Genomic DNA, 26941 nt, shown 5'->3' with positions numbered 1-26941 from the left:
ATAGATAGATAGATAGATAGATAGATAGATAGATAGATAGATAACAAGAGTCAAGAGTGTCCAGGAGTGACGACGATGGACAGGATTAGAAATGAGTTTATTAGAGGGACAGCGCATGTAGGACGTTTTGGAGACAAGGTGAGGGAGGTGTGATTGAGATGGTTTGGACATGTGCAGAGGAGGGACATGAATTATATTGGTAGAAGAATGCTGAGGATGGAGACACCAGGAAGGAGGAAAAGAGGAAGGCCAAGGAGGAGGTTCATGGATGTGGTGAGGGAAGACATGCAGGTAGTTGGTGTGAAAGAGGCAGATGTAGAGAACAGGGTGGTATGGAGACGGATGATCCGCTGTGGCGCCCCCTAATGGGAGCAGCTGAAAGAAGAAGAAGAAGAAGTTTATGGTACATTTAGGTCCCACAAAAACAGAAAACACACTCCCCATTCATTAAGTGACTTTAAGTTTGGTGTAGTGTCTATGTCAAGGACACACGAGTCTGACAGTGACGTTCATAAAAGTGTACAGGTTAATAAGGTTGCTTCTGATAATGTACATTTACACAGTAGTGCAGCAGTTCAGGACCTACCTGCTGTTATTGTTGAACATTTTGCAGCAATGTTATTGAAATTGGAACAGTTATTTCACTTTTCGGGCATAGCAATTCATGAGTTTTTTGAAGAGTTGCACTTTTTGTTGAGTGCCTCATCTAAATCTGTTACATGTGACCGGCTCAAAGATCTGTTTCAGGAACACAGTCTTGCCTGTGATGATGCAATTATTCAAGACATTGCTAAAGTTGGTGTGAGTCTCATCCGCTGCTCACAGCAATAGGACAGGATGGTCCACTAAGCACAGTATATCAGCGCAAGGAGTTTTATAAAAGTCACTTCTGTGTTTTTGAACCTGTTGAGTATATTCTAGATGCACAACAGGGAAAAACATTTCAGTATGTTCCTATTTTAAAATTCCTGCAACAGCTGTTAGCCAAAGAGGATGTGACTAAAACAATACTCGAAAACCACAGATATGAGTGTAATGAAGCTGTTTATTCATCTTATCAGGATGGCAGTATCTTTAGGGAAAATGCATTCCTGTCGGGAGATGATTTAAGACTTTTGTTAAGGCTGTATGTTGATGATTTTGAGGTGTGTAACCCTCTTGGTACCTCTCGGAGAGCCCACAAGCTCTGTGCAGTGTATTGGACTTTGAGCAATTTGCCTACAAGCTCTCATGCAACAATGTCTTCTATTTACTTGGCTGTGTTGTGTAAAAGTAATGACGTAAAACAATATGGCTTTAATAAAATCCTTGAGCCTTTACTTGAGGACCTGGCACATTTAGAAGAAGTTGGCATTTTTATTCCTTCAGTTGGTCATTTTGTGAAGGGTACTGTTCATGTTGTGATTGCAGACAACCTTGGGGCCCATAGCATAGCTGGCTATGTTGAGAGTTTTTCTGCTGAGTATTACTGCAGATTTTGCACTGAAAAGAGCTTGGAAATTCAGAGTAATGAGGTTCGGTCAGGTGCGTTTAACCTTAGAAAGAGAGAGAGTTACGATGCACACCTGAAGTCTGCACAACAGACTGGCAGCTGTTGTTATGGGGTTAAAAAAGAATGTGTCTTCTCCACACGCCTTGCTCATTTTCATGTTCTCTCTGGCTATCCCCCAGATGTAATGCATGACGTTTTTGAAGGTGTTGTGCCATTTGAGCTTAAACATTGTTTATCAATGCTTTTATCAAAGAAGTGCTTCACCTTTGGATTTCTCAATGAACGTATTGTTAACTTCCCCTATAAATGGACGGATAAGACAAACAGACCTCATGCAATCCCTCGCTCAATGTTCAGCCAGAATACTATTGGAGGCAATGCTCATGAGAACTGGAATCTGATAAGACTGTCCTTGTAGGACACATAGTGCCAGAAGATGAGCCTGCATGGCTGGTGCTTATGGATCTTAAAGATATTGTTGAGCTTGTGGTGTCACCAGTTCACACTGATGAGTCAACTGCATACCTTGATGGCAAAATTTCCGAACAGAGACAGAGGTTTCAGGAAGTTTTTCCTGGTGTGAAGTTAATACCAAAACAGCACTTCTTGGAACACTATCCTGCACTTATCAAGTCATTTGGTCCACTTGTGCATCTGTGGACTATGCGTTTCGAAGCCAAACACAGCTTTTTTAAGCAAGTTGCTTGTCTCACCAATTGTTTCAAAAATATCCCCCTTACACTTGCAGCTAAGCAACAGCTAATGATTTCTCATTGTTTGAAATCGTACCATCTTGAAAAATCTGCACTAGATATATCAACAGTGTGAACAGTGCCTCTGACTGTGTTAAGAACAAAAATAACACAGGCTGTCCAAGACAAGTTCCCAGACACTGAATTTGTCCAGATCACCACAAGTGTCACCAGTAAAGGCCTTAGTTACAGAAATGGGATGATTGTTGTTTGTCACTCTGTAGACGGGCTCCCTGATTTTGCAGAGATTGGCTGACTACAAGGTTGGAGGTCTTCGTTTGTTGTCACTGAAAAGACAAATTCATTTATAACAGGTGCCATGTCAATATTTTTTGTTTAATTGTATGAATAAATCTTATGCCCCTACAGTGCAGACAATAGATTTTTTTCTTTTCTTTCATCAATAGGATTGTAAAAATGACCTCCACCATCATCTTGCGAGTAATTCTGGGAGAGAACAATGCCCAGAAAGTGACACTTGAGCATGGTGTCCCTTGTTCTTTGGCAGAATTATTGAACGAGATACAAACACAGTGTAATTTGATGGGAGAAATCAGACTTTAAATTATGGACCCTGACTTTCATGAATTTGTGAACCTGACTTCCACAACTGATGTTCAGATCAAAAGCACCCTTAAGGTCATCAAACTATGTGAATCTTTAGCAGTATCTCCATCTCCCTCATCATGTGACACAGTAATTCTGTCATCGAAATCATCCTCTGAATTATCACCTACTTCATCCCTTGACCCCCAGGACTCGACTTCAAACACCAAGTCTTCTTGGCCAACGATTTTTGTTGTGCCCCGTTTCTCCTATGATGCAGAAATAAAGATGGAACAAGGCAATTCAGAATATAAAAAGAATGGCTTTCTACTGAATCCAGACCCAAAGCTGAAATCCGCTATATTAAATGGACTTGCTGAAGAAGTCGTAAAATTCAAAGTGTACCTTTCTGATGCGAATTCAATGAAGTGGCTGAAGCCCTTATAAAACAGTATCCTTGCCTTAAGGAACGGGGATCCTTAACAGGCTGCAGTGGCTGGAAAAGAAGCCTTAAATATAAAATGTCAAATTACAGAACCAAGCTGCGGAATCTTGGTTGTAGTGTAGTGACCATTAATTCCATGAAGCACAAACCTACGGGTATAAGCAATCCAGCTTTTGGTGTCAAGAAGCCACCTAAAGCTGAAGTTAACTTTTGTCCCTCATTTCTTCCTGGTGAAACTCCTGACAGTATGGAGCAAGTCAGAGTCTCCCTTCTTTCTGAGGTTAAGAAGAAAAACAATGAGCAAACTGTGAGAAGATTAATGGACATTTCTTTTGCATTGAGAAGACAAGAGGTTGTCAAAGAATCTCCACTTATTGCTGACTTTAAGAGCAGATGGCCAGCTTTGTTCCAAGAAAATGAGGTAATTCAGCTTAATGTCTTTACGTGGGATTTTAAATAAAATTAAATATATTAAAATGTCAATATCTCAACAAAAAAAAAATCATTACACCATATAAGATAGCTGGAGTAAAAGTCTTGGGTCTGTCTGTGGTCCATCAACATTGTTGAAAGGATAGACAGGCAATACACTCAAGTTACTTTACACTAGACAATGCACTATCCATTTGTACATAAAATGCAGTAGTGTAGTTTGTATTAATGATAATACATTATTTAACCATATGATTTACACGTATTACTCAGCAGTTTAGTGGAACAGCAACTGGAATTTTTTTGGATACTTAAGTTGTGATGTTTTCTCTGTTTTAGGTTTGTGCTGAATTCACTCACATAAACACTGTAGCCTTAATTTCAAAATTCTTCTCAAAGCTGGATGAACACACTCCAAATCTTTTGAGGATCTTTGCCAAGAGAGGTGGAGCTCAGGGACAACGGATAAGGAAACTTCTCATGCCACTTACACAGGTATGATAGCCATGAAAATTGTTTTAATAGATGTATCAATCAGTTGTTTCTCACTTATGACTTGTGTTAACTTGACAATGTAGTTGTTTATAGGTACGTGTTTTCTTTATTTTCCCTAGTGTGCCTGCGTTATTGTTAAGAGGGAGTGTGACCTCAAAGCCCTGTTTGTCTACCTAAATGAGGATCCTGACAATTTAATCAAGGAGTACATGGTATAATTGCCTCAATATTGTGACAGAGACTCTGTGTATAACAATCAATTTTATATTATAATGTACTTTTGTTCTGTTTATAGGATGCAGATTTTTGCAATGCTTAAGCTGCACTCAAAGAAATGGTGATCAGCGTTTTTGTCATCTGATGTGAAGGATGTGACGTTGATGATGAACCTGCAGATGTTGGGCTAATTCTTGAAGGGGTTATAGCACTAGAAGATCTTGGTAATGTAGCTAATGGTGTTGCTTTGCTAATTGGCCTAATATATGCCTTAAACCTAATTATCCGAAGAAGCTTCGATACACCTTTGAACTCCTGCAAAAAGTGTTCCTGGAGCTTGATGGACACAAACTCTCCACCAAAGTTCAAGCACTTAAGACCAAGCATTTTACACCACATTAAAGGACTGATGAACAGACTGATCTTTACCATGAAACTATAACAATAACTAATTGTTATCGTCAAATGGCTCAATTTTGTTGTTCACAGACATACTCTTAAATTTTCATGCCTTTTTTTTTTTTGGTACATCAAGGTCATATACCTTGATGTACCCAAAAAAAAAAAAACATTACACCATATAAGATAGCTAGAGTAAAAGTCTTGGGTCTGTCTGTGGTCCATCAACATTGTTGAAAGTATAGACAGGCAATACACTCAAGTTACTTTACACTAGACAATGCACTATCCATTTGTACATAAAATGCAGTAGTGTAGTTTGTATTATTGATAATACATTATTTAACCATATGATTTACACATATTACTCAGCAGTTTAGTGGAACAGCAACTGGAATTTTTTTGGATACTTAAGTTGTGATGTTTACTCTGTTTTAGGTTTGTGCTGAATTCACTCACATAAACACTGTAGCCTTAATTTCAAAATTGTTCTCAAAGCTGGATAAACACACTCCAAATCTTTTGAGGATCTTTGCCAAGAGAGGTGGAGCTCAGGGACAACGGATAAGGAAACTTCTCATGCCACTTACACAGGTATGATAGCCATGAAAATTGTTTTAATAGATGTATCAGTCAGTTGTTTCTCACTTATGACTTTTGTTAACTTGACAATGTAGTTGTTTATAGGTACCTGTTTTCTTTATTTTCCCTAGTGTGCCTGCATTAATGTTAAGAGGGAGTGTGTCCTCAAAGCCCTGTTTGTCTACCTAAATGAGGATCCTGACAATCTAATCAAGGAGTACATGGTATAATTGCCTCAATATTGTGACAGAGACTTTGTGTATAACAATCAATTTTATATTATAATGTACTTTTGTTCTGTTTATAGGATGCAGATTTTTCCAATGATCAAGCTGCACTCAAAGAAATGGTGATCAGTGTTTTTGTCATCCGATGTGAAGGATGTGACGTTGATGATGACCCTGCAGATGTTGGACAAATTCTTGAGGGGGTTATAGCACTAGAAGATCTTGGTAATGTAGCTAATGGTGTTGCTTTGCTAATTGGCCTAATATATGCCTTAAACCTAAGTTATCCGAAGAAGCTTGATACACCTTTGAACTCCTGCAAAAGTGTTCCTGGAGCTTGATGGACACAAACTCTCCACCAAAGTTCAAGCACTTAAGACCAAGCATTTTACACCACATTAAAGGACTGATGAACAGACTGATCTTTACCATGAAACTATAACAATAACTAATTGTTATCGTCAAATGGCTCAATTTTGTTGTTCAGACATACTCTTAAATTTTCATGCACTTGTGTGGTGTTTTTTTTTTTTTGGTACATCAAGGTATATGCAAAGAGGAATAGTTTGCCTCAGAAAAAGGAAAGCCATCAAGTGTTTTAATGGTTCAGGTGAAACTCCTCATTTAGGGAAGGCTCCAAAATGTTACTTCTGCCCACCCAGCATTGTTCTCCAGTCCCATAGCCCTAAGTCTTCCAGATATTGAAGTCTTCCACCCCTTCAATGCTTGCAGTAGATGGTTGTTTGCCATCTGGTGTGTGTTTAAACTGTTTGAGGTAAGCAATGGGCATTTCACCCATGGTAGTAAAAACTTGACTGGATTATCAGGCGGCCAAGTATTCTGTAACATATTGTAACTGGGTTACAATTGGGTAGTAACTGGGACAAGGGACATAGAATCTATACACGGTTTCTTTACAACAACACAGGAGCAGATCCAAAACCAGAGTTGAGGAATCAGGCATAAAAGTCTGTTACACAAAAAACCACAAGTAGCGAAAGCTAAACAAAAAACAAAAACACAAACAAGGAGAGTAATCAGAAACATTTGTACACTAATAAGAACATAAAATGGAGTCAAGACCTGGAATGTGCAAGAGACAACACTTTGCAGTGTAGCATAGCATGGAAGTTTTCTTTTCGAAGTGTGTCAAGTACCTTCTGTGATTCACACTGGCAGAATCATGCCAAACGTCTATGTGGCAGATTTGCCCACTTTCACACAGAATTACATCATTTACATTTACATTTGCGGCATTTAGCAGATGTTCTTATCCAGAGCGACGTACAAAAGTGCTTTGAGTCTCCATCAATGAACTTTGAGTCTCTAGCAATGAAAATTACGTTACATGTTTGCACTTTTTTCTGACTTGCTGTCCTTGATGAAATCGCAGACAAGGTAATGTGGACAGAAAAGCAATAGTTGCACAGCTCCTGATGTACATAGGACAATGTCTTTTGGCACACTGACATATGAAGGTCGACGCTCCCTGTGACTGTGCATGCAGCCTTGTGCTGCTTTCTGTTTGTGTATTACAAAACTACCCTTGAAATTTTTTGATATCAGAATCAGAATCAGGTTTATTGTCCAAGTGTGTTGACACACGCAAAGAATTTGGTTTCAGTTGTTAGTGACTCTCAAAGTACAGACATAAATAAATACATTCAGCTTAGACTATACGAGACAAAACAGACAAGACAAGATAAAAACAGATTATTAAAGACAATAAAGACAATGTGAGACAATAAAGTTTTTTGCTTCTTGTTTGGTACTGGTCCTGGAGAGTGAGCAGAGAAGCAGATGATTTTATCTGCTGTTTTAACTGTTTTCTGCAGTCTGTTTCTGTCCTGTTTTGTTGCTGCTCCAAACCAGATGGTGATTGATGAGCACAGGACAGATTCAATGACTGCAGTGTAGAACTGCATCAACATCCACAGCGTCGATATGTGATGTGTGGGGTGAGACTGCCCTGCCTGTGCAGACTGTACTTCCTTAACTGGTGTAGAAAGTACATCCTCTGCTAGGCCTTTTTAAGAATGGATTTTATGTTAGACTCACATTTTAAGTATTGGGAAATGATGCCCAGAAACTTGAAGTTCTCCACAGATGACACATTGATGTGCAGTCGTTCATATAGAGGGAGAATTGTAGTAGGGAGAAGACACATACCAGCATACCAATACCAGCTGCATAAAGAGATTCATGATGACAGATGTCAGAGCGACAGGCCTGTAGGCATTCAGTCCAGTGATGGAAGGTCTTTTGGGGACTGGGATGATTGTGGAGAGATTAAAGCAGGAGGGGACCTCACACAGCTCCCGTGATCTGTTGAAGATAAAGGTGAAGATAGTAACCAGTTGGTTAGCACATGCTTTGAGACAGGAGGGGGAGACACCATCTGGGCCGGGAGCATACATTGTCTTCTGTCGATACACATCCTCTTCACAAATCGCGAGCGCAACTTAAGTGCTGGGGGGAGTTGTTAGATGGGTTCCCAGAGGTGTGTGGTGCAGACAGTGGGCTGGGTTGGATGAGAGGTTTGAAGATATTGTTCTCGAACCTGCAGTAGAAGGTGTTGAGGTCATCAGCAAGGTATTTGTTTGCTTTAGTGGGGAGGGGTGGTCTCCTGTAGTTTTTTAATATCTTGCAGGCCTTCTTTTGGCTATTCTGATCTCAAAAGACATCAACTTAAAGGTAAATTATACAGCATATGAATGACCAGTTTCACAATATACAGTAAATAGTCCCTTAAATACTGGTGCTGAACAAGGAAAAGTAAAGAAAATTATCTAATTTTAATGTCAATTCAAGAGGCGTTTATTGTCATTTCTACTATAAACAATGGTACACAGTACACAGTGAAGACGAGAAACATTCCTCCCGAACCCTGGTGCTACACTAAACAACAACATAGAGCTAAAACACAACACAAAGCTACATAAAGTGCATCGAGTGCAAACAGTGCAAACAAAAAACAGTACAGACAGACAACACAAGACAAGACAAGACACAAAACCAAGACAGCGCTGACCAGTAAACCTACTGTACACTCTGAATATACAGTACTGTATGAGGAGACTGTAAAAACTATACCTGGGAGTAAATATAAACAGAACAATGCAGTGCAAAAATCAGCAGCAGTCAAGAGGTGCAATAGACAGCATGTAAACAGTGTAGTGCAGTAAAGTCTAAATAATAATAATAAATAATGGTGGAATGGGCTGAGATGAGTAATGATCTGGTTAATGTGTCTGATTAATAGAATTTCAAATCGAATATCCTTCCTTTTTTAAACCTCTAATACACCAATTGGGGAAAAAATAAGGAAAAGGAAAAGGAGAAGTACGGTAGAAATAAAAGGAGAAGAGGGAGAACTAGACAGTTGGATGTTAAAGATCACGGAGAGGAGAAGATCAACCAGAGTTTCTAATCTTCACACTTTGGTGAGTTCATGATTTATATTATAACACACACACATCTTCTACACACTTTACACTTTCACCTGTACCTCACATCACTTTATCTCTTCATCCCGAGCTGCACTTTTCATCTCCTTACCATGAAGAGTTTCTGTACAAAACCCCACAGGAAACAGTTCAGTAAGAGTTCTGTATTTCTTTATTTGTGCAAAAATACAGTTTCTTCTTTTATTTTTAATTACAGATTTATTGGTTTTAGGAAGAAATCACACACACTGAAAAAACTGCTCGTGACATGCTTTTACTTCCTCTTTCCTTCTCCTTCTGTTGTGAAGAAAAAAAACAGTTTAATTGTATTATTATATATTATTATCAGTAACAGTAGTGTCAGTGTGTGTAGTACAAATTCTCTGTTCACTAAAGTTTTATCAAATAAGATGTTGCTGCAGATAAATAAAATAACTGTAACATAATGAATAATAAAAATTGAAAAAGCAAATCTGTTTTTTCTGTCTCTGTTTCTGTCTCTAGTCTAAATGCTGGTGTTGGTTCTGAAGTTCCTGTGTTTCTGGATGTGGTTAATTAGGGCTGTGTGTGTGTGTGTGTGTGTGTGTGTGTGTGTGTGTGTGTGTGTGTGTGTGTTGGTGTGAGAGATATTGTGTTGTTAATGACTCCCCTGTTCTCACCTGTGCAGTGCTGCTGGTGCTGTTGTGTCTCAGACATGGAGTCCTGCAGGGTTCCTCACCATGTCCTGCTTTCATTCACCCTCATCTTCATCTTCATCTCTATCCCAGGTGAGTGTGATTTCAGTCTCCCTGCTCACACGGAGCTCAGCTCGTTCCTCTTACAGTCTCCAAACCTCCATTCAACCTGTTTCAGGATTCATTTCATTTACTTTCTCAGGATTTACTCCAGAGTTCAGGAGCTCAAAGTGTGAAAATTCTTACTGCAGTGCATCTGATACGTTTAATGTCCTCCATGCTGCAGGTCACATGTGCATCAGTTTTAGTTTAGAAACACAAAGACGTCTAGAGGAAGGATTTATACTGAAATGTGTAGCACATCAGTTTCATTTCATTATATCTACATGTATAGATTTATATTTTATTCTGATTCTCTGATTCTCTCTTTCAGTACCTGCATCAGCTGAAGATACTGTACAGGTGAAGTTTAATCAGCGTGCAGTTCTGCCTTGTAAACGGAGATGTTCTGGTGAAGCCAAATGGACTCTGTTCAGTAATAGAAGTGTTGTAGTGGCTCAGTGTGATCAGACGTCCTGCAGATCATCAGATGGATATAAAATGTCTCATGATCAGTACCTGAAAGGAGATCTGAGCCTCACCATCACTGCAGCTGATTACAGTAAGAGGAACAGGTACACGTGTGTGTGTGATGGTGATGACATTGAACATGTTCTTCTCAGCATCAATCGTAAGTGTCTTTACTTTATCTCCTCTATAGCTTATAAACTCTCACTGATTCAGCTTTAATGTGTTATAACACTTTTACAATGTTGTGTTTCTCCTCAGCCATGAAATCTTCACTTCACATATACCCTGGTGAAGATCTGCAGCTGGAGTTACACGTATCAGAGAGAGTGGAGGTGACCTATAGGAGTAAATATTCAGGAGATCTATATGGTGAACAGATCTGCAGTGTGGAGAGAAGATCACTGACCTGTACAGATAAATACACATGGAGAACATCACTCACTAACACACTTCTTACTCTGAGAGGAATAAAAGTATCTGATGGAGGAGTTTACAGCGTCCAGGACTCAGTGAATAAAGAAGATCTTCATATTTACTCAGTATCAGTGAGAGGTACGTATTCAGAGTGATTTGTGTAGAAACTTCTGGGAAACATTGAGAACAGTTTTGTGTGTGAAAGTGTGATCACTGCAAACAGTCTGATTCTGGCATCTGATTATGACTTGAATGAAATCAGGTCACATGACCATTTATCATTCAGTTCTAATCAGAAACTGTGTGAAATAACAATCCAAAACAGAAATCCATAGAAATGTGAGTGAAATGTCTTCCTCTTTATCACTCATGATAACTAAGACCTACAGGACTGTAGCAGATGATCTGTGTTCAGCTCTGAGACAGATGGAGGTGCTTTCAGATATTTGGGGTTGTTTATGTTGCAGTATTAGAGGCTTCTAGAAGATCAGCAGCAGTGTTCTTTGTTCTACACAGTTTTCTGTTCTGGATGAAACCCTGTGAGATGCAGAAGTGTTTGTGAAGGTGGATGTGATCATGTGATTAGACTTCATAGGAATCTTGTGCACTTGTGATTTTTCCTACTTGTGATGTTTAAATGATCAAATCACACTTTAATCCTCCAGAACTGATCATCTAAAACTGACAGGAACATTTTCAACTTCATATAATATAAGACAGAACTTTATTAATCCTGAAAGAAATTCTTTTGCCAGAGTCTGCTTCAGACTACAAAAAATATACATATAAAAATGTGAAAATAATTCTACACTGAACAAAATTATAAATGCAACATTTTTGTTTTTGCCCCTTTTTTCAGGATCTGAACTCAAAGACTTTTTCTATGTACACAAAAGGTCTATTTCTCTCAAATCTTTTTTGCAATTCTGTAAATGTGTGTTAGTGAGCTCTTCTCCTTTACCCAGAGAATCATCACCCCACAGGTGTAGCAAATCAGGATGCTGATTAGACAAATGATTATTGCACAGGTGTGCTTTAGGCTGGAGACAATAAAAGGACACCCTAAAATGTAGAGTTTTATGTATTGGGTGGTCTGAAAACCAGTCAGTATCTGGTATGACCACCATTTCCCTCACGCATTTTGCCCTGTACAGTGAAAAACCCTTATTAATCCGTGAAGAGAGAACACACCTCCAAGTGCCAGACGCCATCGAATGTAAGCATTTCCTCACTCGAGTCAGTTACGATGTTGGACTGCAGTCAGGTCGAGTCCCTTAGAGACACTTAGGATGTAACAGTGCGTCACTGAAGGAGCTGCTCAGAGATGAAACTGTATTATACAGGGGGTGAGAGTCGTTCTCCAGCAATGATGATAGTTTTGCTACCATCCTCCTTTCTCCCAGAGGAATCCCCAGGACTATGCTGAACTTCCTGATCAGCTTGTCCAGTCTCTTCCTTTCTGCAGTAGAGTTGTTGCTGCACCAGCATACCACACCATAGAATATGGCTGAGGCCACCACAGAGTCAACAAAGGTATTCAGTAGCTTTCCCTGCACCCCAAAAGACCTTAAACTCCTCAGCAGAAAGAGTCTGCTCTGCCTTTTCTTATAAATTACCTCAGTATTATCTGTCCAGTCCAGTTTGCTGTTCAGATGAACAACTAGGTATTTGTAAGAGTCCACTCTCACAATATCCTTCCCCTGAATGTTCACTGATTATTGAAGTTTGTTTTTGTCTACGGAAATCCACCACCAGTTCTTTAGTTTTCCCCTCGTTTATCTGGAGGCAGCTCTGTTGGCACCAGTCCAAAAAGTTTTGGATCAGTCCTCTGTACTCCCTGTCATCACCATCTGTGATCAGACAAACGATGACAGAGTCATCAGAGAACATCTGCAGGTGACAGGTTGCTGAGCTGAACATGAAGTCTGCAGTGTAGACGGTGAAGAGAAACAGGTCTAGAACCGTTCCCTGTGGGGCTCCAGTGTTGCAGACAATCATGTCAGACTCACAATCACGAGTCCTCACATACTGTGGTCGGTCTGTGAGGTAGTCCAATATCCAGGTAGACAGATGATGGTCCACTCCCATGTACACCATCTTGTCCCTCAGGAGCACAGGCTGGATGGTGTTGAAGGCACTAAATTAAAAAAACATGACTTTGTGTTCCCAGCCTTTTCCAGGTGCGAAATAGCCCTATTTAGGAGGAAGATGACAGCGTCTTCCACTCCAATGCTAGGTTGGTAGGCAAACTGAAGTGGATCCATTGGTGGGCTCACCAGAGGTCAGAGATGAGTGAGCAATAGCCTCTCCAATGTCTTCATTAGATGCGAGGTCAGTGTTACTGGTCGGTAGTTCCCAAAGTCTTTTGGATGCAACGTCTTTGGAACAGGCACCATGTAGGATGTTTTCCATAACTGTGGCACCTTCCCCAGCTTCAGGCTCAGGTCATACATGTAAAGCAATATGCTGCACAGCTGGTCTGCACAAGTCTTAAGGAGCCTGGAGCTGAGGCCATCTGGGCCCACAGCCTTCCTCCATTTGATCTTCAAATAGGAGTAATACCCATCTCAATTCTTCTCCTCAGGACCTTCCAACAGCAGGCACAGCTTCATTACTGGTCTTTTAAATTTACCAGTTTTGGTTCTGACTTGCACAGTTCTTACCAACGCTTTGGCATCTGGTAAAACATCTTTAACGTGCCCTAAAATCCATGATCCTCTTGGAGCTATATTATACACCTCCATTACAACTCTTTTGTAACCTTTTGGTAATTGTCTATTTTTATTCTTTCCTGTAACAAGGGCAGATATTCCTTTGTCCACTGTTTCCAAAACAGATCTGTTAGATATTGAACTTGTCTCCAATGATGTCAGATATAGAGATTTGTTTTTTTGTAATAGTCCTGGAGGAAAAACAGAATGACATTTAAAAAGCAAAATATGGTTTGGTGTCAGTGCTTCTAGATCATGTTCATCATTAGATACTGTGCTGATGGGACGGCTGTTGAGAATGGCCTTGCCTTATCATATGTATAAAAGTTTCCCACACTTCACCATAATTTGATGCTGCTAGGGGGTTAAAGGACCACTGTATAATTTTTTTTTAAGCATATTCTTCTTAATCTTCTCCGTATTCCAACTTGCAATTATGTCTTGCAGCTCTCTTTTTAGCCCCTACCAGGTTGGATCTATTGTCAGAGCGAATATGCTGCATAATAATAATAATAATTTTTTATAATTTAACCTTTATTCGTCCCACAGTGGGGAAATTTCTAGTTTTTTCGCATATCCCAACTCATCTGGAAGCTGGGGTCAGAGCGCAGGGTCAGCCATGGTACGGCGCCCCTGGAGCTGATAGGGTTAAGTGCCTTGCTCAAGGGCTCAACAGTGGTAGCTTGGCTGTGCTGGGGCTTGAACCGCTGACCTTGTGATCAGTAACCCAGAGCCTTAACCTTAACCTTAATATGCTTCATTAATGCATGAGTCTGTGTTTAAAGAGTGACCCATTTTTACGATCACTGCTCTACTTGACATACAAGTAAATGACACTATATTGTTTCACCAGGCTTCTTCCTCTTTTTGTTTCGAAGGGTCTAAAATAATTCACACCCATATTGGTGAATGGGAAAATGTTTGCTTTGAGTCTCTCTTTGGGGATATCTGCCATCTTTTGTTTTCCTTTCTTGCCTCGGACATGCCTGCACACAGCACATTTAGATAAAGCTTTGCGAGCTGCATAGTTAGCATTGGTAATCCAGTATTTCCTTCTTTCTGCCACCCATTATTGAAGGACAACAATACATTATCTCAGTGCCAGAATATCTCTCTGGCTTCCTAACTCCTGAGAGTACTCTGCCTGGTCCTGTTCACTGTTCCCTGTTTCCTATTTCTGATCCTGATCCTGCCTTGTTTTGGATTTTTGTTTTGCTTGTATTGTGCATTTGGGTCCTTCCACCCAGTCACACACCCTGACAAAATAATCTGGCTCCTGTCCCTGCACCATGTTTTCTGAAAGGGACTGCTTTCTTTTTGCACTGAGTATCAGCAAAATGCCCTTTAGTTTCAAATACCAGGCAACAGTTTTCTTACCTTAATCCAACATGATTTTCATGTGTATAGACCAAAGTGCTGTAGACCCTTGTTTCTTTACCTCAACATCATCAAGGCAGAGTGACAAAGATTCTGTAGGATTCTATGGCCATTCATCTTTTGATTTCCACAAAAATCTGGTCCACTAATCCACTTCTTGACTTCACAAAAGTGTTGGCGTTCATCCCTCTGGATACCAAATCAGCAGAGTTTAGTTTCGACCTGCTGTATTTCCACTGTTCCAACTGTGTATTTTCCTATTGGCCACAAATGTGCGAAATCTCATTTTTTCATTCACTATATACTTTAACACTGACTGACTGTCTGTTCAGAATGTTGAAATGTCCAGGTCTATCTGTAGCTCCCTTTTTAACATCTTATCAATTCACCAGCCAAGATAGCTGCCACGACCTCCATATGTGGAATTGTCACCTGCTTCAATGGTGCAACTCTGGCTTTGGCCATCAAAAAGGCTACATGGACAATATGTTGTCAGGAGATGAGAAACACAGCGGATCATGAATGGAACTTACTATTGACAAGATGTTTCTTCTGGTGTGGGGTCTATCCTTAAAAGAGATGTTAAGCTTAAACATATTACTCTCTACATACCATAGCAGTCCTAGTGCTCTCTCTATGGGGAGTTTATCCCTTTCCAAATTCAGCTCATTTATCTACCTTAATCCACCCTTGTGGCAAACACCAGTATGGTCCTTCACCATGTTCACTGCTTCTTGCTCTGTTTCAAAAGACTTTAAGCAGTCATCATCATAAAAGTTAGCTTCAATAGTGTTTAACACTTCTGGACTAAAACAGTTCTGATTTTCAGTGACAGTTTGTTTAGAGCAAAGTTTGCACAGTTTAGAGAGGATACTGCTTCAAAAAGATAAACAGTCATGCAGTACTCAACCTGAGGCTTAGACACTTTAGGCCACCACAAGAACCTTAAAAAGTCAACATGAGACTTGGAAACTCTGGCCTTATGGAACATTGACTTTATGTCTGCCATCAAAGCCTTAAGTGCCACATGCAGCGGATGTGACACTTTGTCAAGGATACTGAGAAGTTTCCTCAGCATTATCCTCTCAGACACCTAAACCAGAGACTCCAGCTCCGTTCTTATGACAGAGTCTGCTTTCCTAATAAGCTTGTTGAGTCTGTTGGCCTCGGCTGCCTTCACCCTGCTACCCTGGCACACCACAGCGTAGAAGATGGTGCTGGCTACCACCGAGTGGTAAAACATCTGCAGCATGGTTTTGCAGACATTAACGGACCTGAGGCTCCTTTTATACAGTGCTCAGTGTTTTTGGTCCATTCCAGCTTGTTGTCTATGTGGACACGCAGTGTTGCCTGTCTCCTCAAGGTGGTGTAAACTCTGTTTAGCAGGAAGATGATAATGTCCTCTACTCCAGTACGCAACTGATAAGTGAACTGCAAAGGGTTCAGAGATGGTTCAAATGTTGTTCTTAGTTGCTTCAGCACTATTGACTTTATGACATGTGATGTTGGAGCCACTGACCCGTAGTCACCATGTTTCCTTGGATGTTTGTTTTTGGGAACAGGAAACAGGAATGACCAGGCAGTACAGTCAATATGCTTAGGCTCAGGTTGAATATGTGCTAAAACACTGCATGAAGCTTGATTCCAGTGTGACATGGTTAAAAACCCCAGAAATAGCTATGAAGTGGTGCAGTGTCTGAAATCTCAATGTTGTGTTGATGATGTCAGCAGTCCACGCCGCCTCATCAGCAGGGGGAATGTAAACACTGATGATAATGGCTTGGGAAAACTTTCTAAACAAAAAATATGGATGGACACTTTCCGCTAACAGTTGGATGTCAGAGCTGCACAATCTTTCCTTCACTGTAATGTGTCCAGGATTGTACCATTTATTGTTTATGTAAATTAAGACTCCCCCTCCCTTCGTTTTACTGCTAACAGTGAAATTCTTATCCGCCTGTCCTAACTGAAAGCCAGCTAAACTTACAGTCTGTTATGAAATCATACAGCCATGTTTCCATGAAACACATAACAAAGGCTTCGCAAAAAACACTGTCGCTGTGATGTTAACTTGTCCATCTTGTTAGACAGGGATCTTACGTTTCCCATGATGATAGAATGAAGATATGATCTGTATCTCCTCTTTCTTATTCGTCGTTTTTTTCCCACTCTGCAGCACAGGTATTTCCTCCTTAACTCTCTGGGATTTCCGGTGTTTGACTAAGTGTGTTGCTGTGTTCGAGGTTTATCAGCTGTTTCCTGGTGTAAACAATCCAACATGATAAAAGTGCACCAAAAGTGACAAAAGCAAAAACGAATGTGCAGAAGAGCTGCATTTTTGCACCATGCTGTTCTGTTTATGGAAAACTATGTAAAAGATTGCAATTAATAAAAAGTATAAACTATGAACTTTATTAATAAAGTCTTCCATTTCAGCTTTATTTTTATTTCATCTTCTATTTTAGATCTTTTACTATTTTAGCTGAATTTATTTCACTTTAATGAAATTTTTAATCCTACAGTGTAACCTGGAACTAACATGGACATTACTCTGTGTGTGTGTGTGTGTGTGTGTGTGTGTGTGTGTACAGATCTCGACTCAGGTGCTAAGAGGGCTTCCACAATGTGGATGATTGTCCTGCTGCTGCTGCTAGTGGTTGGTGCAGTGTAAACAAATTTAAGGAACCCTGTAAGTATCAGAACCATGCAGCACTGTGACATCAGAGATCACATGACTGTACTGTAATCAATCGATCAATCATCTTTATTTATAAAGCATCTAAACATCTATTCATTTCAATTCAATTCATTTTTATTTGTATAGCGCTTTTAACAATGAACATTGTCTCAAAGCAGCTTTACACAGATAATGTGGTGATTAAATGTAAATATGTTCTTTGTAAGTATGTTTGTCCCTGATGAGCAACTGTGGCAAGGAAAAACTCCCCGGGATGGCATAAGGAAGAAACCTTGAGAGGAACCAGACTCAAGAGGGAACCCATCCTCATCTGGGTTGCACCGAATGTCCATTTGAAGCAGATATACAATGTTGCGGGGTACAGTGATGATGATCAGAAGCAAACTGACTCCCGAGTCAGTGCAGCAGACCGCCAAAACCAACTACAGTCCAATCCGTCCTCAAAAGCACCCGTTCTACTCTGGAATTATATGGAACCACCCAAGGTGTTGATGAGATACTGTCCCAAGCTGCACAGAAGTGTGAAGATCCACGGAGGGGAGAGGGGCAGGAACAGTGGTCACTGGAGCCTCAGGAGCATGTTTAACTCGACCGAGAGAGAGAGAGAGAGAGAGAGAGAGAGAGAGAGAGAGAGGGTGACGGGAAGAGAAGGATATGGATTATTAAGTGTAACTATTGGTGTATGAAAGTTAATGTCACTGTGCAGTTTGGACTCCGGCAAGACTCGCTATGGCAGCATAACTAAAAGGGAGAACCAGAAGGTAACACAGACATGAGGGATCTCTGGGATAAGAGACGACCCACCACACCACCATCAACAAACCTGAGTGAACGTGTGAATGTGAGGGGACGACAGCATACAAATATACCAGTTCACCAAACACTCCATATCCATGATCCCTCCAGATCTGTGCCTTTACCTAAGAGAAATCTACTGATAAAAGGCTTGACTAAATAAATAAGTTTTCAACCTCGACTTGAACACTGAGACTGTGTCTGAGTCCCGAACACTGATTGGAAGGCTGTTCCATAACTGTGGGGTTTATAAGAGAAAGATCTGCCCCCTGCTGTAGTCTTCATTATTTGAGGAACCAACAGATAGCCAGCACCTTTTGATCTAAGTAGGCGTGGAGGATCATACTGGTACAGAAGTTCACTCAGATACAGCGGTGTGAAACCGTTAAGTGCTTTATACGTCAGTAGTAGTATTTTATAATCAATGCGAGATTTGATTGGGAGCCAGTGTAGACTGATTAAAACAGGGGTGATGTGGTCATATTTCCTAGATCTAGTGAGGACCCTTGCTGCTGCATTCTGGACTAACTGAAGCTTATTTATGCACTTACTCCAACACCCAGACAGTAAAGCGTTACAGTAGTCTAATCTAGATGTTAAAAAAGCATGAACTAGTTTTTCTGCATCCTGTAACGACATCATATTTCTAATTTTAGCAATATTTCTAAGGTGAAAGAAGGCGATTCTGGTGATATTATTCACGTGAGACTCAAAGGAAAGACTCGGGTCAATAATCACACCAAGGTCTTTGACAGCCGTACATGCTGAAACAGAAACACCATCCAGAGATGCTACGTAATCGGAAAGTTTATTTCTAGCTGCATGTGGTTATAGTAAAAGTACTTCCGTCTTATCTGAGTTGAGCAGAAGAAAGTTATTAAGCATCCACTGTCTAATGTCCTTTACACACTTCTCAACATTGTTAAGCTGATCTCTCTCATCTGGCTTTGCTGAAATATACAGCTGTGTGTCATCAGCATAGCAATGGAAGCGAATCCCATGTTTATGAATGATTTCACCAAGAGGCAGCATATATAAAGAGAAAAGCAGTGGGCCTAAGACAGATCCTTGAGGAACACCAAACTTTACCTCATAGAGTGTGGAGAACTCACCATTTACATCAACAAACTGATAGCGATCAGTCAAATAAGACCTGAGCCAAGAGAGAGCTGTTCCTTTATTCCTACAACGTTCTCAAGTCTAGCAAGCAGTATAGTGTGATCAATGGTGTCAAAAGCTGCACTAAGGTCGAGCAAAACAAGTAAGGAGACAAAACCCTGATCAGAGGCCAATAACAGGTCATTTACCACCTTAACTAGCGCCGTCTCTGTGCTATGATGAGGCCGAAATCCTGACTGATACATTTCAAAATGTTATTCATAAGCAGATGTGAGCATAACTGCTGTGCTACAACCTTTTCTAAAATTTTGGATATAAAGGGGAGATTTGATATCGGTCTGTAGTTGGACAACTGACATGGGTCAAGGTCAGGTTTCTTAATAAGGGGGTGGATAACTGCCAGTTTGAAGGATTTAGGTACATAACCAGTGCTAATGGAAGAGTTAATTATTTTTAAAACAGGTTTGATTACCTCTGGAGCTATCTGTTTAAAGAAACTTGTAGGCAAGGGATCGAGAATGCAGGTTGATGATTTTGATGAGGAGATTAATGAAATTAAGTCATTCTCATGAATAGGAGTGAAGCTTTGTAGTTGATTGTCTGCTATAATGACACTGCTGTCTACAGGGTTACTTGTAAAATAATTTGGATTTATATTAACCGCCTGGATTTCTTGCCTGATGTTTTCAATTTTATTATTAAAAAGTTCATGAAATCATTACTACCTATTGATGGTGTGCATGTTAGTGCAGTGCTTTTATTCCTGTTAATTTTGCTACCGTGCTGAATAAAAATCTAGGATTATGCTTGTTATTTTCTATGAGGGTGGAGAAATATGCTGATCAGCAGCACTAAGAGATTTTCTATAATTTAGAGGCTCTCCTTCCATGCTATTTGAAATACTGTTAATTTTGTTTGACGCAATTTACGTTCTAGTTTTCGAGTGGTCTGTTTTAAGGTGCGTGTATGATCATTATACCACTGTGCTAATTTTTTCTCCCTGATCATTTTGGTCTTAAGGGGAGCTACATCATCTAGAGTGTAACGTAACGTTGTTTCTAGATGTTCAGTGGCAGAGTCGAGCTCTGCGGGGTCTGACGGAGATCTATCTAATATCGTAATTTCGGAAGATTATTAATAAACGCGCTGCTGTAGCTGACGTGAAAGTACGCTTAACACGGTAACGTGGTGAGGTAGAAATGCAATGACTTAGGCAGATTTTAAACGAGATTAGATAATGGTCTGAAATAGCTTCAGACTGTGGAATTATGACTAAGTTTTTTATTTTTAATCCAAATGTTAACAACAAGTCGAGAGTGTGTCCACCACTATGAGTGGGTCCTGTAACATTCTGATTAATTCCGACTGAATCTAGAATGGACACAACTGCTGCTCTTAAGGAGTCTTCCTGATTATCAAAATGAATATTAAAGTCTCCAACAATTAATGCTTTGTCTAAAGAAGTAGCTACATTTGTAATGAAATCTGCAAATTCTATCAGAAAATCAGAGTCGGGCCCCTGGGGGTCTATAAATAATAATTAGTGGAATTAACTGGACCTGCTTTCGGACACTGAATATTTTATGTTGGTGTAAAGAACTTCAAATGTTTTACATTTTTGTTCAGTCTTTTGTGTGACGTTTAGATTATTATTATAAATAGCTGCTACTCCACCTCCTCTGCCATATACTACAAGAAATGAGAGCAGCACCTTCCCGGGTGGGATGGATACCGTCCCGCCCTAACAGGCCAGCCTTGCCCTCAAAAATGCTCCAATTACCAGCATCTACGAGGTAGAAGCTAGGTGCTGAACAAAGTGCAAGAGGCAATGTCCAAAATAGTAATAAAACTTGAACAAACATATACAATATCATAAAAGAAGTAAATTGTAAGAACTTAAAACAGTAGAAAATAAAATAAGCATTAAAACACAACAAATAAAATAAACATAAAGAAGCAGGAGACTGCACACCCTCTACTACACAACACAGGCTTCGGTGAATAAGTGGGTCTTTAGTTTAGCTTTAAAGTAGAGAATTCCCTTTCAGAGGTGAGATCAGGAGGGAGGGAATTCCAAAGTTAGGAGTCGCTACTGAGAGCGTGATCACCCCACGAGTTATATCTTGTTCTAGGTGCTTTGAGCAGTACGTGGTTAGAGGACCTGAGAGTTCGGTCCTGGGTGCGCAGATGGAGAAATTGATTTAAACATTAAAAAACAAATAATAGGATTTTATACTCCTGTACTGTACTGGAAGCCAGTGGAGAGAGGAAAGGACCAGGTTGATGTGTACACGCTGCAGTGTTCTGAACCAGCTGTAGATAGAGACAGGACTGAGTAATGCCTAAATAAAGAGCATTGCAGTAATCTAATCTAGAACTAATAATATCTTTTATTGAAACGAAAGGCTTCACCTTTGATAGTAAACGGAGTTGAAAGGAGTTTGTTTACAGCAGAGGTTTTTTGCTGCGCAACATTCAAATTGCTGTTAAATATGATGCCTAGGTTGCAAAACTCGTTTTTAAATGCTGGTGCGAGACCCCTAAGGGTAAAATTAGGCTGCTCCTGCGTACTAAATAGTATACACTCACACATATTTCCACATGTTCTTCAGTGATGTCTCTGAGATGCTCTACTACTGATCACTGAGAGAGAAAACCATCAGATTAGTCCTGCTCCTACATGTTCATGTGAACACTCAGTATTCCATACCGTACTCTTTACACCTCAATTCCTGAGACGAGGAGTGATATGACACACACACACATACACACACACACACACACACACACACACACACACACACACACACACACACACACACTTTATTCATCCCAATGGAGGAAATGTACAAAATCTGTTTGGTGGCTAATAAAGTACAATCTTACTGACTGTGGACGTCTGTATTCTCTCACAGGCATCAGCAGATTTATATAGAGAAACATCTGAGAAGTTAAAAGAGGTGAAAGGTGAGCAGGAGAAGAACAAATCATCATCTGAAATATTCCACAGCATCGACTGGAAGAGACTGATAGACCTTAAACAGTATGAGCTGGGAGTGATCAGTGTGCATAATGTAATTGCTGTATATGTGTGTCATGGCAGATTTTGGTGCTGATTTGAGACATAAATAAAACAAATTAATTGATTAACAAAATGTTTTTGCGATGGAGTTTATATATATATATATATATATATATATATATCCGAGTAAAGAAAGGACTTTGTGAATAAACGTGTGTTGTTTTAATTTAGCCTTTTTATATTTATTGATTTAGATTTTTAATATAAATATATTTGGGTGAAACAGAAATGCATGATGCATTAATCACACATTAATACGATTTGTGCCATTAAAATGAATTTATGTTAACGCATTATTAATGGGTTAATTTTGACAACCATAATTAATATATTAATACAAAAATAATATAAAATGTTGTTCTCTAATGAATGTATGCAGACTGAAGATCCACCATGTAGAACACAAGCAAAGAAGCAAGCAAGAAAAGATGATGATGATCAGGAATGTGTCTGTTCTCATCACTGACTCCCTCTGTCTCATCCACGTTAACCCCAGACTTCTTACTGCCTTCTGCCTGCTCACTGTGAGCTTCAAAATCTAGTCTACATCTGTGGTGTGAGAGAGACAGGAGATGATCCACCAGTGGATTCAAAAAGCAGCACAATGATAAGAAACAGGTTGATGTGTGAAAAACGGCACAGTGAGAATAAAAAATATTGATGATGTCACCAAACAGATTAAAACTAAAGTAACAAGTCTGATTTGAAAATGTAAAGAATAGAAAGTACAGAATGTTATGAGTAAAAGTAAAAAGTTGTCAAAAAAATAGTGAAGTAAAAAACTGCTACCAGAAAAATCTACTTAAATACAGAAACAAAGTATTTGTACTTCATTAATTCCCACCTCTGCACCACTCCACTCTCATTTCTTGGATCTTTAGGGGATAGTAGCTCTTCTCCTGCTCACTCTCTAAAATAACTTTTTCCATTTTTATTATTATTATTATTATTATTATTATTATTATTATTATTATTATATCAAAATGTAATCAACATTGTGATTGTTTGGGGTAAAGGTTCTCCAGCGTCCATTTCATCCATTTCAGAATAAAGCTGTAACATAACAAAATGTGGAAGAAGTTAAGAGCACTATAAATGGTTAAAATGACAATAAAGCCTACTTCACTTGACCTGACATGAATCCCTGTTTTGCCATTTCTCCATTACTGAATTTAACAATCATCCACTCGTTCTGGGAAGAGCTAAGAAATCCACATAAATGTTATATCTTTTCCTTCTACATGTAAAAATGATAATGGGCATATTTTTGTATGCCTCAGCATTATATTTCGAAGCTATAACAGTGACCTCTCCCTCAAACTGTATGAGAATCTTGAAGAGCTTTTAACACTATTGCACCATGGTGAGCTGTTGCTTCTCTCTGCTGAGTGCACTTTATCTTACTGCATTGCAGAAGTTTCTCAGTGTGCCTGGATTGCTATTCCATGAGTTCCAGTTATCCAGTGTACCAGGTGATGCATGTATTCTTCACAATGGCTGCTATTTCAGGTTTCAGGCTATTCATAGAGCTGTTTCTCAAATGAGCTTCATATGTGCCACCTTGGCGGTTTGTTTAAATACACCTCTGCACATCGTGATTTATTTTCTGCAGCGTGAGAGCGTTAAGTGTTTTATACGTCAGTAGTAGTATTTTATAATCAGTGTGAGATGTAATCGGGAGCAGTGTAGATGATTAAAACAGGGCTGATGTGCTCATATTTTCTAGATCTAGTGAGGACTCTTACTGCTGCATTCTGAACTAACTGAAGCTTATTTCTGCACTTACTCCAACACCCAGACAGTAAAGCGTTACAGTAGTCTAATCTAGATGTTACAAAAACATCTACTAGTTTTTCTGCATCCTGTAACGACATCATATTTCTAATTTTAGCAATATTTCTAAGGTGAAAGAAGGAGATCCTGGTGATATTATTCATGTGAGACTCAAGGGAAAGACTCGGGTCAATTATTTTGACTGCTTTAAAATCAATAATAAAGTCACCATTAATTAATGCTTTGTGTAAAGAAGTAGCTAAATTTGTGATGAAATCTGCAAATTCTATCTGTCAGAATTCTATTCTGTCACACCGCTCAACAGCGCCGCCATAGCCACCTTCATCACCTTTACTTAAAAATCAATAAAACAAATCTTTAAATTCTGCAGAAAGTGGGCTTCCCAGTCCTCTCAGAACATGAGCAGACAGAAGATGCTCTGGTTACAGCTTCATACTTTGTAGAAAAATTTTACATACTGATTGACTTATTCAAGTATTCTTCACCGTAAAACAAACCTATATGGTTTTTGTGTCACTTTGCTGCACATTTGGATCCCACTTTATGTAGAGTTTGGACATTGAACCTCTTTGAATGTTAAAAGTCTCTGGTATGGAGGAGTTGAATCTTTGATGATCTTAGATGATGAGATATTTTATGAGTTGCTCTCAAGCTCCTGGTACTTGGTCCGACCAAGATGGCAGCGTGCACAAAGTGAGGCTCAGGTACTCTCCAGATTTGCAATTCAGTAGTAATTTCTCCACTACCTGCAAGTTTATTCAAGTCAAGTCAAGTCAAGTTTATTTGTATAGCGCTTTTCACAACAGACATTGTCTCAAAGCAGCTTTACAGAAATCAACAGTGATGGTGAATGGTGTGTGTTTATCTCTGATGAGCAGCCGTGGAGACTGTGGCAAGGAAAAACTCCCTTAGATGTTATGAGGAAGAAACCTTGAGAGGAACCAGACTCAAAAGGGGAACCCATCCTCATTTGGGTGACATCAAGAGTTTGATCATAAATCTTTCAACAATACAGAACACTGGAGAGTGAGAACTAACATGAGTACTGGAGTATAAGATTATAAGTAAATGTTCTTTTTACAGTCTTTGGTATAAAATTAGGAGCTACTGAACTCAACATTTGTTTGACTATTATACCAAGGTGCAGGTGCTTGTTCTCTAACCTTTTTTAACCGGATGGTGGCAACAGTGTCTAATGTGCTAGTGAGGATAAGGTCTATGTTGTTAACCATTTCATCAAGATTATTAGCAGTTATGGGTTTAGTGTGAAATTGAGATAAATCAGGCAGGTTATTTATGAATCTGTCCTTAGTGGTTGGAACAATAGTCCTACCAGGTCGATAGCGTGGTGCAACACGGCTAATCTGCTCTACCGGTAGTGTGTACAGTATGAGGTAATGGTCTGTGATGTCATCACTCTGAGGTAAAATATCTATATCAGTGACGTCTGCTCCGTGGGATATTATTAAGTCTAGTGTGTGGTTAAAGCGGTGAGTTGGTCTGGTGACGTTTTGTTTAACCCCAAAAGAGTTTAATAAGTCAACAAATGATAATCCTAGAGCATCGTTTACATCATCTACATGAATATTAAAATCTCCTACAAGCAGCACTTTATCAAAATTGATCAAGAGGTCTGATAGAAAACAAGCAAACTCTTGAAGAAAATCAGCGTAGGGTCCTGGGGGTCTGTACACGGTGACCAGAGCGAGTTTTCTATGTATGTCTGAAAGTACAAATTTAAGAACGAGCACTTCAAATGATTTAAAACTGAATCCTAATCTCTGACTAACATTAAGAGGGGCACTATAAATGGTAGCTACCCCCCGACCAGGCTCATGCTTATAAACATATCCTGACGGTGTCGACTCGTTTAGACCCATATAATCACCTGGTTTAATCCAGGTCTCAGTGAGACAGAGTGCATCGTGATTATTATCTGTGATCATCTCATTTATAATCAGCGCTTTGGGTGCAAGTGATCTAATGTTTAAAAGACCAAACTTTAGAACTTTGTTGTGTTTGTTTATCTGGCATTTTTCAGTTTGAACTGTAATGAGATTATTTCTGGATCTTGTGTATTTAATCCTTGGTTTTACTACACAGGGATTAAATACGGTTTCTATAAACTGGGCTGTGTGTGAACTTGTAACTATTTGGTCTGTTGTATGCGTGTTCTTATAGTTAAAGATTTCCTGATGTCTTACCTGTTTATTCATTTAGGGGGATGTGAGGCAGCATTAGGGGCTAGGCTAAGGCTAAACCCGCATCTACCCTATCTTCCAAGCATCTTCCTTGCTACCGTACGGTCTCTTGTGAAGAAAATGGATAAATATGGATGAATATGAATAGATAACAGCACACATGTGGATTAAGGAATGTAATGTCATGTTTTTTACAGAATCATGGTTTAATGACAAGGTCTGTGCATTTATGTTAACAAATCATGGTGCACAGACTCTATTGTTACTAGAAGTCATTGCTCTGTTCATTTAGAGTATTTGATGATTAAGTGCAAGTGATGATTAACTGCAGTGTACATTCCACCAGACACTAACGCTAAACTAGCTTTGGAGGAACTGCACGCAGCTATCAGCAAACAACAGTCTGCACATCCCGAAGGAGCTATCATCGTTGCTGGAGACTTCAACCACACAAACCTAAGATCTGTTTTACCA

General features: G+C 39.5%; 2 protein-coding genes and 1 long non-coding RNA gene across 4 annotated transcripts; all 3 read left to right on the top strand.

The window, feature by feature from the left end:
- Positions 1–3218: 3218 nt before the first annotated feature.
- Positions 3219–4896, top strand: LOC124387164. The gene is made up of 4 exons (XM_046851329.1): positions 3219–3656; positions 4007–4162; positions 4282–4374; positions 4458–4896. The coding sequence occupies exons 1-4, from the start codon at positions 3312–3314 to the stop codon at positions 4479–4481; spliced, it is 618 nt and encodes a 205-aa protein (XP_046707285.1). The 5' UTR covers positions 3219–3311; the 3' UTR covers positions 4482–4896.
- A 362-nt stretch (positions 4897–5258) lies between these two features.
- Positions 5259–5754, top strand: LOC124387176. Its single transcript, XR_006926110.1, has 3 exons — positions 5259–5371; positions 5491–5583; positions 5667–5754. It is a non-coding gene; the product is annotated as an uncharacterized LOC124387176 (long non-coding RNA).
- Positions 5755–8959: 3205 nt separating this feature from the next.
- LOC124387159 lies at positions 8960–22545 on the top strand. Of its 2 annotated transcripts, XM_046851319.1 has the most exons (7): positions 8995–9029; positions 9175–9185; positions 9700–9799; positions 10140–10436; positions 10535–10828; positions 17370–17467; positions 22306–22545. In XM_046851319.1, the coding sequence occupies exons 3-6, from the start codon at positions 9727–9729 to the stop codon at positions 17447–17449; spliced, it is 744 nt and encodes a 247-aa protein (XP_046707275.1). In that variant the 5' UTR covers positions 8995–9029; positions 9175–9185; positions 9700–9726; the 3' UTR covers positions 17450–17467; positions 22306–22545. The 2 variants fall into 2 exon arrangements, with proteins under 2 accessions (XP_046707274.1, XP_046707275.1); XM_046851318.1 differs by lacking the exon at positions 9175–9185 and having other exon boundaries at positions 8960–9029.
- Positions 22546–26941: the final 4396 nt, after the last annotated feature.

Source organism: Silurus meridionalis, chromosome 6 (genome assembly GCF_014805685.1).
Source record: "Silurus meridionalis isolate SWU-2019-XX chromosome 6, ASM1480568v1, whole genome shotgun sequence".
In the NCBI taxonomy this organism is placed as follows: Eukaryota; Metazoa; Chordata; class Actinopteri; order Siluriformes; family Siluridae; genus Silurus; species Silurus meridionalis.
The sequence above is the reverse complement of the archived record's forward strand: the minus strand, read 5'-3'. Positions and strand labels throughout refer to the sequence as shown.

What these genes read in the sequence shown, in the direction of transcription:
- LOC124387159 (XM_046851318.1), top strand. Translation starts at nt 8,973, where the DNA reads ATGTTAAAGATCACGGAGAGGAGAAGATCAACCAGAGTTTCTAATCTT. An exon ending in TTTCTAATCTTCACACTTTG is followed by an intron (nt 9,030 to 9,699) that starts GTGAGTTCATGA and finishes TCACCTGTGCAG; the next exon opens with TGCTGCTGGTGCTGTTGTGT. An exon ending in TGTTCTTCTCAGCATCAATC is followed by an intron (nt 10,437 to 10,534) that starts GTAAGTGTCTTT and finishes GTTTCTCCTCAG; the next exon opens with CCATGAAATCTTCACTTCAC.
- LOC124387164 (XM_046851329.1), top strand. Translation starts at nt 3,312, where the DNA reads ATGTCAAATTACAGAACCAAGCTGCGGAATCTTGGTTGTAGTGTAGTG. An exon ending in CTTTGTTCCAAGAAAATGAG is followed by an intron (nt 3,657 to 4,006) that starts GTAATTCAGCTT and finishes TCTCTGTTTTAG; the next exon opens with GTTTGTGCTGAATTCACTCA. An exon ending in ATTTAATCAAGGAGTACATG is followed by an intron (nt 4,375 to 4,457) that starts GTATAATTGCCT and finishes TTCTGTTTATAG; the next exon opens with GATGCAGATTTTTGCAATGC.